This window comes from Osmerus eperlanus, chromosome 7 (genome assembly GCF_963692335.1).
Source record: "Osmerus eperlanus chromosome 7, fOsmEpe2.1, whole genome shotgun sequence".
NCBI lineage: Eukaryota > Metazoa > Chordata > Actinopteri > Osmeriformes > Osmeridae > Osmerus > Osmerus eperlanus.
Genome location: NC_085024.1, coordinates 9,214,879 through 9,229,625, shown reverse-complemented (window position 1 = coordinate 9,229,625; position 14,747 = coordinate 9,214,879). Strand labels below are relative to the sequence as shown.

Sequence of the window (14,747 nt, the reverse complement as noted above, 5' to 3'; positions counted from 1 at the left end):
TGTTTCTGTTAACTGGTACAGCAAGAAAACATACTTTTGATATAATACGAAATAGTTGTTTTCTGCAAGCTAGTTCACTCATGTAAAGTAAACCCATGTGTAGTCCTCTGGTTGCCATGGATACTACAAACAAACTTTGCTAAAGAATCATAAACGTCATCAACATGCGGCGCGACGATCTGAACAGAGCCTGTTTAAGGATTAAGGACTGTTCTATATTAGACATTCTCTGATCTGAACAACTGTTCCGCCAGTACAATCAAAGAACTTATACCAGAGCCTGTTTAATTGATATTGATTGTACCATAGATATATATAAAGGATTGTACTGGCGGAACAGTTGTTCAGATCGTCGCAGCAGACCAGAGGACTACACATGGGTTTACTTTACACGAGTGAACTAGCTTGCAGAAAACAACTATTTCGTATTATATCAAAAGTACGTTTTCTTGCTGTACCAGTTAACAGAAACAACACCATGGTATTCACTTTAAAAGCTGCTACTTTAGCTAATTCAGAAAGCTAGTCAACAGCTCCCTCATCTAGCTAGCTTTGACAAAAAAAATTCTGACAAAGTTTAATTTGAGGGCGTTTTGTCTGAGAATGATGTCGTTTGGTTTGAGGGCGTTTTGTCTGAGAATGATGTTGTTTAGTTTGAGAGCGTTTTGTCTGAGAATGACGCCGTTTAGTTTGAGAGTGTTTTGTCTGAGAATGACGCCGTTTAGTTTGAGAGCGTTTTAACTGAGAATGACGCCGTTTAGTTTGAGAGCGTTTTAACTGAGAATGACGCTGTTTAGTTTGAGAGCGTTTTGTCTGAGAATGACGCAGTTTAGTTTGAGAGCGTTTTAACTGAGAATGACGCCGTTTAGTTTGAGAGCGTTTTGTCTGAGAATGATGGCGTTTGGTTTGAGAGCGTTTTGTCTGAGAATGACAGAGGTTTTTCTGAGACTGAAGCCGTTTCGCCTGAGTCTGACGACTTTTGGTCTGAGACTTGACGCCTTTTCGTTTGAGTCTGACACTTGAGTCTGAGATCTGAGGATGTCCTAAAATGAACACCGTTGTTAGGGCTTTTTTGTTCCCCATGAGAAATAATACATGTATACCAATTTTCAAGCATTTTGGAATAATGGGGAGCTTGGGAAATCACGTAGACTTTGGGCGTGACTTATAGCGCCACCTATGGGCGTACGTGGGCCTCTAGTCGTCTGGGAATAGCGAGTGACCTGTTGTATCATTGGGCCACATTTGAAAAAATCGGGTTGAGGACTTTTTGAGCTATTGAGCTATTTAGCGGAGAAGAGGAAAAATAATAATAATAGGAATACTAACAAAAAGAATAGGTTCCCTCCTACCGGAGGAACCATAAGAATAAGAATACTAACAAAAACAATAGGTTTCCTCCTACCGGAGTAACCCTAATAATAATTCTAACAAAAACAATAGGTTCCCTCCTACCGGAGGAACCCTAATAATAAGAATACTAACAAAAACAATAGGTTTCCTTCTACCGGGGGAACCCTAATTAGGCCCAATATAAGGGATGTCCCGGCTATTACGGGACAGTTGGCAACCCTATCAGAGCCTCATCACCCACTTGACTCCGCCCTTGTAGGTTCACCTCACACTTTCAAAAGAAATCGAAGTACAATCGAAACTTATATATTTTTAGGACGATAGAGTGTGGGACGTCGACTTGATGGGAGACAAAATATACTCCACATCTAATCTATTTAATGAGTATTCAGCAAAACATGTAAGTAAGTAAGTAAGACTTTATTTATATAGCACATTTCATACAGGAATTGTAGCTCAAGGTGCTTTACATAAAATCAATAAAAACAATAATACAAGTGATAAAAGTAATAATTAAAATAGCAAATCTATAAAAACAATAATATAACTAATAAAAGCAGTAAAACCCTTCTGAGATAAAATTACTTAAATGCTTCAGTAAAAAGGTAGGTTTTAAGCTGTCTTTTAAAAATGTCTAGCGTGTTTGCTTCCCTAATATTTATGGGTAATTTGTTCCATAGTTTTGGGGCGTAGTTGACAAAGGCCGAATCACCAATCTTCTTATGACTGCTTCTGGTGACCTCTAATAGGCCTGCATTTGATGATCGCAGTTTTCTAGCTGGTGTGTAGTTTAGGCGTGAGTGCGTAATGCCTGCAAAAAGAGTCTAACACGTCATCACGTAACTGAACAGTTTTTTTTGGTGAGGGGAAGGAAAATAGACGAGACAAATCGCAACATCGTCAGTCGCTACGTCTAGCCGAGTAATTTGGACACCATTACATGAATTCGTGTCGTATAACAAATTGACATAACAACCGGAGACGGTAAGGTAGCTTAGCAAGTAATGATTGCAGTGTTTGACCAAAAAGAAATGTTATTTCGCATGACTATAGAAAACAGTGCGAAAACAACGCACTGACTGACGTCGTTAGGCTACTGGTAGCTGCCTAGTATGCTACTAGGCTTTTTTAGCTTGACAGGCTGACCTCCGTAGTTAGCTAGTTGCTATTGGCTACAACAACAGGTCTCATTGTTAGCTATGGTTTCTTTCTTACTTTGCTGGAGGTGGATACATTTCGTCGTCACCAATTATTCATGTGGCAAACATTAGCATATATGTGATTGGTTTGCTAGCTAGAGATCAAACTGGCTAACTTCTCGTTTTATGTGCGCATTGTGTAATATGACACATAGCTAGCTAGCAAAATACGATTGCTAGCTCATGATGTCTTATTGTTTTCACGAAGCTAAGACCCACTGTTTAGCTGCTAGTCGTAGAGCTACTTATCACCAGCTAACCAAAACGTCGTATTTATTTACGATCTGGGTGTAACAGCTTGGCTACGAGCTAGCTAACTGAAGTACAGGAACGCTTGCTAGTGCTAGCAAATTTAATTAGAACCGGCGGTTCCGTATATTTCGAATACTACGAACACCACGAATGGATATATATATCTAGACTTATGAATATTACATTTGAGATATTATTGTAGGTCGTTCTAGCCAGCTTGGTAGTTGAAATCAACTACATCCTTAACTTCTGTTTTCTTATCCTTACAGTGAGAATAACCAACAGTACTCCCGATGAGAAAGCAGTATTAGCAGAATCGACAGTAAGTACCTCCTTGGAGTCACTAGCTGTATCCACCTTCAAGTTCAATGTTGCTTTTTTGCGAATTACCACTTTCTGGTCACTTCCTTTGTGATCCACAGTAGTTCCAAGGATGGCTAGCTGTGGCGAGGTTGACCACACCGTGAGCTCGCTCCCATCCAGTAAGAAAGGTGGAGGCAGCGGAGAGTCCTGCTCCGGCTCCAGCGGCTCCTCTCCGGCCCTACCTGTGCCGGAGTGTGCCATCTGTCTCCAGAGCTGTGTCCACCCCGTCCAGCTGCCCTGCCGACACGTGTTCTGCTTCCTGTGTGTGAAGGGCGCATCCTGGCAGAGCAAGAGATGCGCCCTCTGCAGGCAGGAGGTCCCGGAGGACTTTCTGGAGCGTCCCACACTGCTGTCACCTGAGGAGCTAAAGGCATCGGCGGGGGGGAGAGGAGCAGCTGGGGACCACGCCTGGTACTACGAAGGCAGGAACGGCTGGTGGCAGTATGATGAGCGCACCAGTCGTGAGCTGGAGGATGCCTTCTCCAAAGGCAAAAAGACAGCGGAAATGCTGATCGCTGGCTTCCTGTACGTGGCCGACCTGGAAAACATGGTGCAGTACCGCCGCAATGAGCACGGCCGCCGTCGCAAGATCAAGAGGGACGTTATGGACATACCAAAGAAGGGAGTTGCGGGACTGCGTCTGGACACAGAAGCCGGGGCGGCCGGGGGGCGAGATAACTCTGTGGATGGGACTGATGTTGCTGGGGGGCAGCAGGGCCCGTCCACCGCCCCTGCTCCTGCCCGGCCCCCTACCTCCCTGGGGGGTCAGCCCGGAAGCCCCAGCTCCTCCCTGGAGGATGCCTTCGCCCAGTTACACCTCAGCCCCACCGAGGCACCCGAGAGGGCCGAGGCGGGGGAGGGAGAGGAGGAGGAAGAGGGGGAAGCCTCTCCCTCTAGGTCTTCAGGCCCTCTCACCTCTGTAGATGAGTCTGGTTCCGGGGTCTGGAGTGATGATGAGGAGGAAGAGGAAGGGGATGGGGAATGTGTGGAGCCCAGAGAAGAGAGGCAGACCAGGCAAAGACGGAACCCAGAAGACAGGGCTCCTCCTGGGGCAGAGGCCCCCTCTTCATCCTCCAGTGTGAGGTCCAGGAGGCCTGATGGACAGTGTACAGTGACTGAAGTGTGAACTGACTTAAAACTCTGCACTGGGTTGACTTTAACGCTCCCTCAGCAAACCTAGGAACTCCAAAACAGGTTCCCTTAGTGCAAGCCGTAAAATCAACAAACTCTTAAGATGCTCCCTATTGTCTTTGATTGTGATAATAAACACCAACTCCAAGTTGATCTCTATAACCAAGTATACTGATGGGCTTTGGATTGAAGTAAAGTCTCCCATAATTGAACTTGTTGCATAACTTTTGAATTATTGTTATTAGGTGTAAGTTGTTGGTTTGTAAACATCCATCATGGCCCTGTGTGTGATTCCCTCATAGAAAAGGAGATTTGTTGTACATCAGAGACAAAAATATGTTGAAAGGAATCAGGTAATTGATTCTGGTGATGAGTCACTTTCCCATGTGTGGTTCAGTATTTCCCTTAACAGCTATTGAGCTTTAGGCATATCCCACATGACTAGCACTATAGTACAGCCCCAGATCAGAGCCCAGACTAGGCTATTCATAATTTAGTATTTTTCTTAATCGAGGGGTATGTGGATTCATGACTCATCTTCAAAACACTGGATTAGTTGATAATTTGTGCATGTTTGGCTAGAAACAGGACTGGTGGAAAGGGCTGATGGTTTAGACTTTCATTTGAGTCTGTTTGTTTTGTTTGTTTTTTCTCTGGTTGTGAGTTCTGTCATGTGATAATATAAGACAATACAAGGAGAGCATCTATTGCTAGTTGCTGTCTCCCACGGATATTTGAAGTTTTAAATATAATTTTTATACTTCTTAACCGTTCCTTGTCTTTTGTCCAAGCTCAATTTTAGACTTCTGACAAAAATAAAGGTAATATAACTCTTGACTGTAATGTTTTTTTCTTTGTAACCTTTTGCTACGCGTAACTTAAATAAAACATAATGTCGTCAACTTCAAAATGGGATTTCTCTTGTTCTGGGTTGATGGGGTTCACAGAAAACAACTAAGCTCTCATGGTGTGATATTTGTATGGTGAGTCAGCCAGAACTTAGATGTGGGTCTAATCACTTTTCAAGGTTTTACAGGTTATCAAACCAATGTACACATAAAAGATGAGACAACCAGATAGAAATCGAAGAACATGCCTTTCCTCATTTCAGCCTGTTATTGCTATTCCTGCCAGCTGCCAACTACAGTTTTTTTTTTACAATCACTGAAAAGAAAATTCAATACAATTTTAACTCTCAACACACCTACAACACACGATTGGCAAAACGGTTAATTTCATGCTTAAAATCACACACTGTAAATTAAACGCTAAACACAAAAATACACTAAACAACTCACCATGTCTACCAAAACACTAACGCATGTTCTCTTTCAACAGAAACAGTCAATCATAGCACAATGTCATAAAAACACTAACATCAGATGGAATTACAGAAACTGCATTCTTTTATGTGTCAGGTTTCACAGTATATGGATCATAGATTGTGTTTTGCAATGCAGTTTCTTCTGAAACCTCTACATTTTTGTTTTGTTGGGTTTAGTAAATGCATGCATTTAGTTTCTTTTGCTGTAGAAATTCAGTACAAAAAATGAATGACCCATCTCAGAGTAGCTTTATAGAATGTACGGTTTATGAAAAAAGAAGACAATTGCTGCAGTAAAGGCTTCATTTGCAACAGGAAATTACTGCAAGATAACAGAAATATGCAATGTAGCTGTCATTTACAGTATTTCATCAGACCCTAGCTCTTGACCTTCTTTGAGTGCCACCACGCATTCTAACTCCTCTCTCTCTCCCTTGCCCTTGTCCCACTCCTCTCCTTTGTCCTGGTACTTGTCTTCCTCTCCCTAGTGCAGGCATTTTTCTTACTTTCTTCGTGTTGCTCTATATTGTTATTTTTCCTCACAAGGTCAGCCCAAAGAGGTCCTCTTTATATACCATATGGTGATGCGATTGAAAGAACCTCAACACCTGAGTGTTTCCTAGTTGGGAATCAGCTGTGATTTGTTTGCATAATTTCAACCAGCTGTTAGCAATGGAATAAAATACAGGGGATATATTTGTGTTTCAATTCACATTATGAACAGCTGTTCACTTTGACTTTAGCCAATAAGTTAGGTTTTGAACATGATGATATCTGTTCTGACATACAGTGTGAAAGCAATGGTAAATTGGGCAGTAAAAATCGATTGTTTTGGTCTTGGTTTAGCTTGTGTGTAAAAGAAGTTCAAGCATTTAAAATTTGTGTTTACTCCATGCATTTTGTGTCAAAGCAACAAGAAATGTGTTAATTGTATAGCCAACACAGATGTATGTTGAGCTAACTGTGTCAAGAGTTTAGGAAACTTGTTAAAGGAGACATGACATGGTGTTTTTGGATGCTTTTATATTGGCCTTAGTGGTCCCCTAATACTGTATCAGAAGTCTCTTTCCCGAAATTCAGCCTTGGTGCAGAATTACAGCCACTACTAGCAGTCCCACAAGGAGCTTTCCTCAGAACGCGCTGTTTTGGTGTCTGTAGCTTTAAATGCTAATGAGGAGCGGAGGGGCTGCACCATGCGCTAATGTTTACAATGGATGTATCGCAATGGCTGTAGCCCCGTTGCTGTAAAATGCCTCGAATTTGCCCATTCTCATCTGATAACCCTGGTTTGCAGAGGTACACACTCAGTCATTTCAATGAGGGGAAAGGCGGATATCGCGCGCGACATAACACCAACAGCAGAACGGTTATCCAAATAACAAAGAAGTGTACAACACTCACGTTACAGCATGTGTATTCACACACAGACTTGATGCTATCTACCTTTCCATTTGCGACAGTAACTCAGCTGTTAGCTGCAGAGCTAATGTTACAGCCACATTCTAAGGGTAGCAAGCTAGGTAACCATATACAGTAAAGCTACAAAATGATATAGCGTTAACTTACTTGTCCGAGGTTAGTAGCTGGACAAAGGAGAGTTAGTACTGATCCTGAATTTAATTTCAGCAAGGCCAGTTTTGTATTAGCTCAAATTGAAGAAACAGTCGTGGCTGAAGTGTTTGGCGCAGACATACCAAACAAATGCGCCTACAACAGAAGTTGTGTAGGCGCATTTCCAGAGAAAATAAAATTAAGACACTGGGTCTTCAGAGGCTCGGATGAAGGAACTGTAAAAAGATTTTTGTTTTCCTTTGTACATCCATTTACATTTAGTCATTTAGCAGACGCTCTTATCCAGAGCGACTTACAGTAAGTACAGGGACATTCCCCCGAGGCAAGTAGGGTGAAGTGCCTTGCCCAAGGACACAACGTCAGTTGGCATGACCGGGAATCGAACTGGCAACCTTCGGATTACTAGCCCGATTCCCTCACCGCTCAGCCACCTGACTCCCCGACTCCCCGACTCCCTGACATCCAAACTGAGCAAATGTAATGCTTTGTTCGTTTGCAAGCCATGATGTCTCTCGAGGATAAAAACACTTGCACGGTCGTAGCTCAGTTTCTTATGGGTGGACCCAGTGGTGTAGTGGTCCCTGGAGAAGTGGGTATACTCTCAGTATTCACCTTTTTTTTTTTTTAAGTAGTACACACACACACACACTACTGTGATCACAATAGTCATCAGCAAGACATGGGTCCCCCTCTTTACATTAACAATCTGCATAACCAAGTGGAAATATTTTCAGCAAGTGAAGCTGAAGCATACAGGAGATTAGTGAGTGAAATACTTGGGAGAGTTTATTTAACAAAAAAACAACAAATTTAACACAAAATGTACAAAATGTTATATAACAGTAGCATTGTAAAAAACAAACATGGATACAGACAAAATAAATAGAAGGGCAATAAAATAAATAACATCACACAGAAATTCAAAATGAGGCTTAATCTGTCAAAATCACCTTTTGTTACAGTGTGAGGCTTCACTTTTCAATAAACTGGAGATGCAATTTACTGCCTGTGTGTTCTGACCTGGTGGTGGTAGACTGGATCCTTGTCTATGCTCACACTGACTTGCCTGGCTAGCTCCCGGTTGAGAGCTGCCAGGGCTGCTGGTTTTAGGGGTGGGGTCTGCCTGGGCCTGATCTGGGCCTGATTTGTGCCTCTTTACAAAAAAGTCAGCAATATCTCCCTTCCTTTTCATGGTTACCTGTCCCTATACAAAATAAGACAGCCTGATTAGACCTCAATATTGTTTTAGGCTGAATCTTAAACTATTTGTCCCCATTCTTGTGTTTTAACTTACTTAAAAATCAACTACCAGCTTAGCTACTATGCAATTAAACTAGATCATATAGGTTAGTTAGGGCTAAGTAACTTGGCTAATGTTATAATTTAGGGCTTAGTAACTTGGCTAACGTTATAATTTAGACCTTTACAATAATAAACAAGCTTCATAAACATTGAGATAATCAGTTTCATCAGTCTGGTATGAAATTCTTATGAACTGGGTTGATTAAACACTTACTGAAAACCAACAATGCCCCGGTTTCCCCACATTATCCCAATCTACGTAGCTAGCTTCATAACGTTAGCCGACTCGCACTAACTATTGGCGGCAACATCTCTTCTCCTCTAAATGTGCAGTCACTGGCAATTTGCCAGTAGTTTAAAATAATGATTCATTTGGAAACCACCTTAAAACTTACCTCAGAATGATGTCTTCCATCAACTGGGGTGGCACACCGCCGCTTGTGTCATTTCTTCATCTGTTGTTTGGTCTGCTGCCGTTATCGTAGTCAAGTGGCACCGGCACCTGAGTTTTTTTTTCACTGGCACCTGAGGTATTAGCGATATTTTCCTCGGCATGACCCGCCCTACTCTGCCTCTGATTGGCTCATCAGTCCTCATGCCTAAAGTTAACCAATCTAATCAGTGAAAGCAGCGAGTACCAGCCAATTAGAGGCAGAGGAGGGTGGGTCATGGCTTCACTATCCCCGAGGAAGAAAATAGGCAATCTGACTCACAGATATTACTGAATGATGCGCATCAGGGGGGATTTAGAAGTGGGTATACGCAATGCTGACTGAAAAATAAGTAGGTATACGCCGTATACCAGCGTATACCCTGGACTACACCTCTGGGTGGACCAGATTCTCTGGGCGGGCAAAGCAGAGAGGGGAGGTAACCTTCCTCCTTGTGACGTCACAAGGAGGAGATTTTCAAACAGAGCAATTGAGCCTACATTTTCTCAAAGGCGGAGAAGAAGAACACCAGGGCTTGGTTTACACCTATCGAAAATTCTAGCCACTGGGGGACCAAAGGCAGGCTAGGGGAACTCATATTAATGTTAAATAACCTCCTAAAGTGAAGTTTTCATGTCATGTCACCTTTAACACAATAGTAAATATTTGACCATTAATTTTTTTTAATTTTAGGGGACGCTGAGCTTCCCTTGCAGTCTTAAAGAAATCGCCACTGCTGACAAGCCATGCTGATCAATTTGATCTACTAAGGCCAGCATGCGATCTCTGACACGACAAATGTCTTCCATCGTCTCTCGAATCTAGGTGCCCCTATCTGCCTTCGATCTTGTGCAGCTGCGTTGGTCTGAAGATAACCACGCCCTTCTTGTTTGCATGTGAGATTGGAAATAAATTAGTTGTGGGCATAGATTATTTTTTTTAATCTAGATTAATCTCACTGTAATCTTGGCGTTAATCTAGATTAATCTAGATTAAAATGGCTCTTTTGAATTCCGCCGAAGGCATTCAGAATATGTGTGCTACCCAAATAACAGGGGCGGTTCTACACGGGGGCCTACAGGGGCCAGTGCCCCTGTAAAAATGTCCCTGCCCCCCCCCTGTGGCCCCCCTGAGCTGACTGAATACAACATTTTTTTTTTACACGTTTTTCTTCTTCTAGTAGTCATCATGAAATGAGAAAGGGACATTGCAGCCTTTTTTGCCCCAGTACATTTATTCATTTAGCAGACGCTTTTATCCAAAGCGACTTCCAAGAGAGAGCTTTACAAAGTGCATAGGTCACTGATCATAACAACGAGATAGCCACAAAACATTGCGAGTAGCCAAAACATGAAGCACACATTGTGAACAACCAAAATAAGTGCCAAAGGGAAGAACCATAAGAGCATGTAGTTAAACAAGTTACAATTAAACAACATGAACTGCTATAAGTGCAAGTGTACCTGTGGAAAAAAAGCAAGCAACAATAATAAAACAATATATCACAGCGAGTACAAAAATTTAAGTCAGTTACCACTAACCACAAGAGCAACAAGTCTCTAAGCAAGAGTCATTGTGATCCTTGAGGAAACTAACATCGGGTCAAGCGAACCATTCCTAAGTACCGTTGTACTCCCGGAACAAGTAAATAACAGTAAATAAAAAAGTTAGAGAAACATATCAAAGTATTGAGAGAGCTGAGGAGCTGGAAGAGGGAGAACCAGAGCCGTTTGTATGATTTTAATGTAAAGCAAAATTAAAGTATTTTATGTTTAAATATCATTTGTTTCCGTTTTTTAATGTGCCCCTCTGATTAAACACTGCCCCCCCCCCCCCTTGGCCCCCCCAGTAAAATTTGTCTAGAACCGCCACTGCCAAATAATGACTAAAAGTAAGTCTTTGAGAACGGGTTTTTCAAGCCAGGTGGCGCATTAGACCAGGAGCTCATCTCCTGTTTCCAAAATGCATCACAAACTGAGAAAGCTGTTCTACTATGATAATTGGTGATGAAAATAAATTATGTTCAATAAGATGTACTTGATTAGTTAGCTTGGCTGATAGAGCTGTGCTGACGGGCTTGCCTCGGTTGCACTCAAACATCGTAGTTTGACGACGATGCCCCTGCGCTACCTCAGTGATTGGCCCGGCATCTTCCGCATTAGCTAAGGGATGCTTTGCGTTTAGGTGGTATTTGAGACTGGAAGAACTCGTACAGTAAACGAATTCCGCATAGCACAAGGTGCAAACAACCTTAGTCTTGTCGAGGTTTCCATTGGGAAGCTTCTTAAAAATACATTTGCCCTGAAGCAAACCAGGCGGCTTCATAGCTGCATCCATGTCAGCACGTCACGTTTGATGTGATAATTTCATACACAAGGCATACACACAGGTTCGAAGACTCGTTCTCGCCCCCTACAGTGCAATTCGGCAAGGTATACATCCGCGCTAAAATAGCAAGGTGAAAGTCATCATAGCTTGCGTAGTAGAGATCCAGCTCCCAACCCAACTTTGAGAATAGATTAACGGCGATATTTTTTTTTATCGCCGATAAGAGTCGCAGCGCGTTAACGCGCGTTAACGCCGATAACGGTCCACCACTAGCAAATAAGAGAACTTTCAAATAAAACAATACAGTTGGGTCACATTTAAGTCAAGAGACTGAATATTTTGAACAAAAACATGATTTTAGGCAATGTTATATTTAAAAAAATCTCAATGGAATATAGCGAAGATATTACTTCTTTAACCAACCTCTCCCTGAACCTTTCTACAGTCCCCACCTGCTTCAAGCAGACAACCATTGTCTCCATACCAAAGAAACCTTCCATCACCTGTCTTAATGACTACCGCCCTATAGCACTGACCTGCATCATTATCAAGTGCTTTGAGCAGTTGGTGAGAGCTCATATCTGCTCCTCCCTTTCCAATACCTTGGACCCACTTCAATTTGCATACCGCCCCTGCAGACAAAGCCATTGACACTTCACACCACCCTCTCCCACCTGGATAAGGGTGACACATAATTAGGATGTTGTTTATAGATTACAGCTCAGCATTCAGTAGTTGTACTCCCCAAGCTTCAATTTGCATACCACCCCTGCAGACAAAGCGATTGACACTTCACACCACCCCCTCCCACCTGGATAAGGGTGACACATACGTTAGGATATTGTTTATAGATTAAAGCTCAGCACTCAGTAGTTGTACTCCCCAAGCTCAGTATCCTGGGTCTCAACACACCTCCATTTGAAACTAGATCCTGGACTTCCTGACAGGTAGACCCCAAGTGGTGAGAATGGGTGACCTCTCCTCTTTTGGCCACGTGCAGCTCCAACATCATCCTGATGTTCGCAGATGACACCACCATCCTTGGCCACACCTTCAACAATGATGATACAGCCTAGAGTGGAGGTCAACAACCTCTATCTCAACGTAAGAAGATAATTGTGGACTTCAAGAAATGTGTGTGTGTATGGAGGTGGGGGGGTCAGGCCCCATTCACATTGATGGAGCTAAAGTGGAGTCTCCTGCTTCACGTTCCTCATTGTGTTCAATAATGAGGACCTCTCCTGGTCCAGGCAAACGAACACGGCAGTAACATCTGTCCAAAAGTGCCTTTACTTCCTGAGAAGACTAAAGAAGTTTGGCATGTCCGCCAAAACTCTCACCAACTTTTACAGGTGCACCATTGAGAACATTCTCACTGGCTGCATCACTTCCTGGTATGCCAGCTGCTTATCTGCTGATCTAAGGCCCTTTAGAGGCTGCCATCTTCCCTCCGTGAAAGGCATCTACCATACAATGCCTTACAAAGGCGTATGGTAGACGTTACCAGAGCATCCAGGCACAGACTACAAACTACATCACAAAGTTTCTTCGCCGAGGCAATCAGGCTTCTCAACCGACATTACAGTTTTTCACAATTGTTAATACACAAGAAGCAAAAATAATTTTCACAACCTTCACTTCATGTACCAATTGCTTGACCCAATTTGGCACTACTTCACACTCCCTTATCTGCATTAGACTCTGACTTTCCTTGTTTATACTCTGATGTCAATTACACATCACCTTGTTGTCAAAACACTACACACAATGTTCAGTTGTTGCACACACTTCTCAAGTAAAATCTCAAAGCATCAACCTACATCACACAAACTATTTAAATCTCTTAACACTCAGGTCTGGTGAGCAATTTGCAATCTGGACTGCAGCATAAAAAGGGCCTTGGGCCTCTGTTTGGTTTGGTGAACAATGGAGAATTTAGAACATATTGACAACCAGAGAAGGAGAGGGGTAAGAGTGAGAGGAGGAAGAGGAGGACAAGAAGGAGGGGGACAAGGGGGAGGAAGAGTTGGAGGACAGAGAGAAGGAAGAGGAGAAGGAAGAGGAGGACAAAGATGAAGAGGAGGACGAGGAGGACAAGGAGGAGGAAGAGCAGAAAGACAAGGAGAAGAAGGAGAAAAAAGGAGAACGGTCGTCTCTAATGAGATTTGGGCCACTGTGGTAGACCATGTGCTCAACCATGGTTTTAACATGAGGGAGGCTGGCCAGAGGGTCCAACCAAATCTCAGCCACTTCACAGTTGCTGCCATCATTAGAACCTTCAGGATGGAGAACAGGTACGAAATCTATTTGCCTTGTGTACTGTAATACTGCATATCAATAGAATACAGTGTGCTCATAGTATTTGTATTTTGCAGGACTGAAAGAGAACCACACCGTGGAGGAAGAACACACACGTTCACAGCCGAACAGGAGACTGAAATTGTAAATATGGCTTGTGAGAACAACGCTATCACACTCCGACAAATACAAACTAGGATCCTGGCTGACCATGCTACATTCAGGAACGTCCAGACCGTCAGCCCGTTCTCTGTGTGTACCGAAATAGAACTTTTTTGCTGCATATTTGTGTGCTGTTTTATGTTTGACTATGAGAAATGGCTCATTCTCCAGAGTCATTGTCATTCATGTAAATGCTTGGTTGTGTGCAGCAAATGCTTAGTTGTGTGTACTGTAATGAATGGTATGTGTGTGTCATTTGAAAATGTCTGTGTGTACCAAATGAAAACACAAGTTCCATTTTGTAAACAGTTAAGAGATTTGATGGCAGAGTCATCTTGCAAAGGGAGTGTCAGGTTTAGCATTTTGTGTGTGAGGTTTTCAGTTTTGTGTATGCAGTTTTGAGAAAGCCGTTATTGTTTTGAGAAACGTGTGTTAACAATTGTGAAAAACTGTAACCTCACTGCACATTTATCATATGATCACCCATATGTTCACTATAGCTACTTTAACTTAAAAGTACATATCCACGACACTCTACTTTTCAATATTAGTAATACTTGAGCAATTCTTTATTGCTATACATGCCATTTTTCATTGTGTTTCTGTTGCTTGCTGTGTTATACTTTCCACATGATAATAATTATATCTGACTTTGATACAAATGCTGTGTTAAAGGTTGAGCCTTTACATGCAGGCAATGACAGGCACTAAAAACAACCTTTACAGTCTTGTTAAAAATAGAACCCTCTTTTTTGAACTTCTACAGAGGAGCACAAAGAAAATCACAGTATAATTGGCTGAACAGTCAGTAATATTCATGACTAATCCAAGCCTCTTTCTATAGCAATATACTTTTCTTTTGATCACCCACCCTGCTACGATCTACATGTGATCATAATAAAAGAGCTTGATGTTAATTGCAAATTGAGTCACATGATCAACGTCTATAAAGAACATAATTTATTTGACACAGTCAAACTAACGTCATAATCGCTTGCATACCACATCAATGGATGTAAGGAAATCGTAAGA

The 14,747-nt window shown here is 42.3% G+C and overlaps 1 protein-coding gene across 2 annotated transcripts; it reads left to right on the top strand.

Annotated features, from left to right (window-relative positions):
• Nucleotides 1-2,143: 2,143 nt before the first annotated feature.
• On the top strand, nt 2,144-5,135 carry LOC134022936 (E3 ubiquitin-protein ligase rnf146-like). Of its 2 annotated transcripts, none has more exons than XM_062464679.1 (3): nt 2,144-2,342; nt 3,074-3,126; nt 3,227-5,135. In XM_062464679.1, exon 3 carries the CDS (start codon nt 3,238-3,240, stop codon nt 4,291-4,293), a length of 1,056 nt encoding a protein of 351 aa, XP_062320663.1. In that variant the 5' UTR covers nt 2,144-2,342; nt 3,074-3,126; nt 3,227-3,237; the 3' UTR covers nt 4,294-5,135. The 2 variants fall into 2 exon arrangements, with proteins under 2 accessions (XP_062320663.1, XP_062320662.1); XM_062464678.1 differs by having other exon boundaries at nt 2,147-2,337.
• Nucleotides 5,136-14,747: the final 9,612 nt, after the last annotated feature.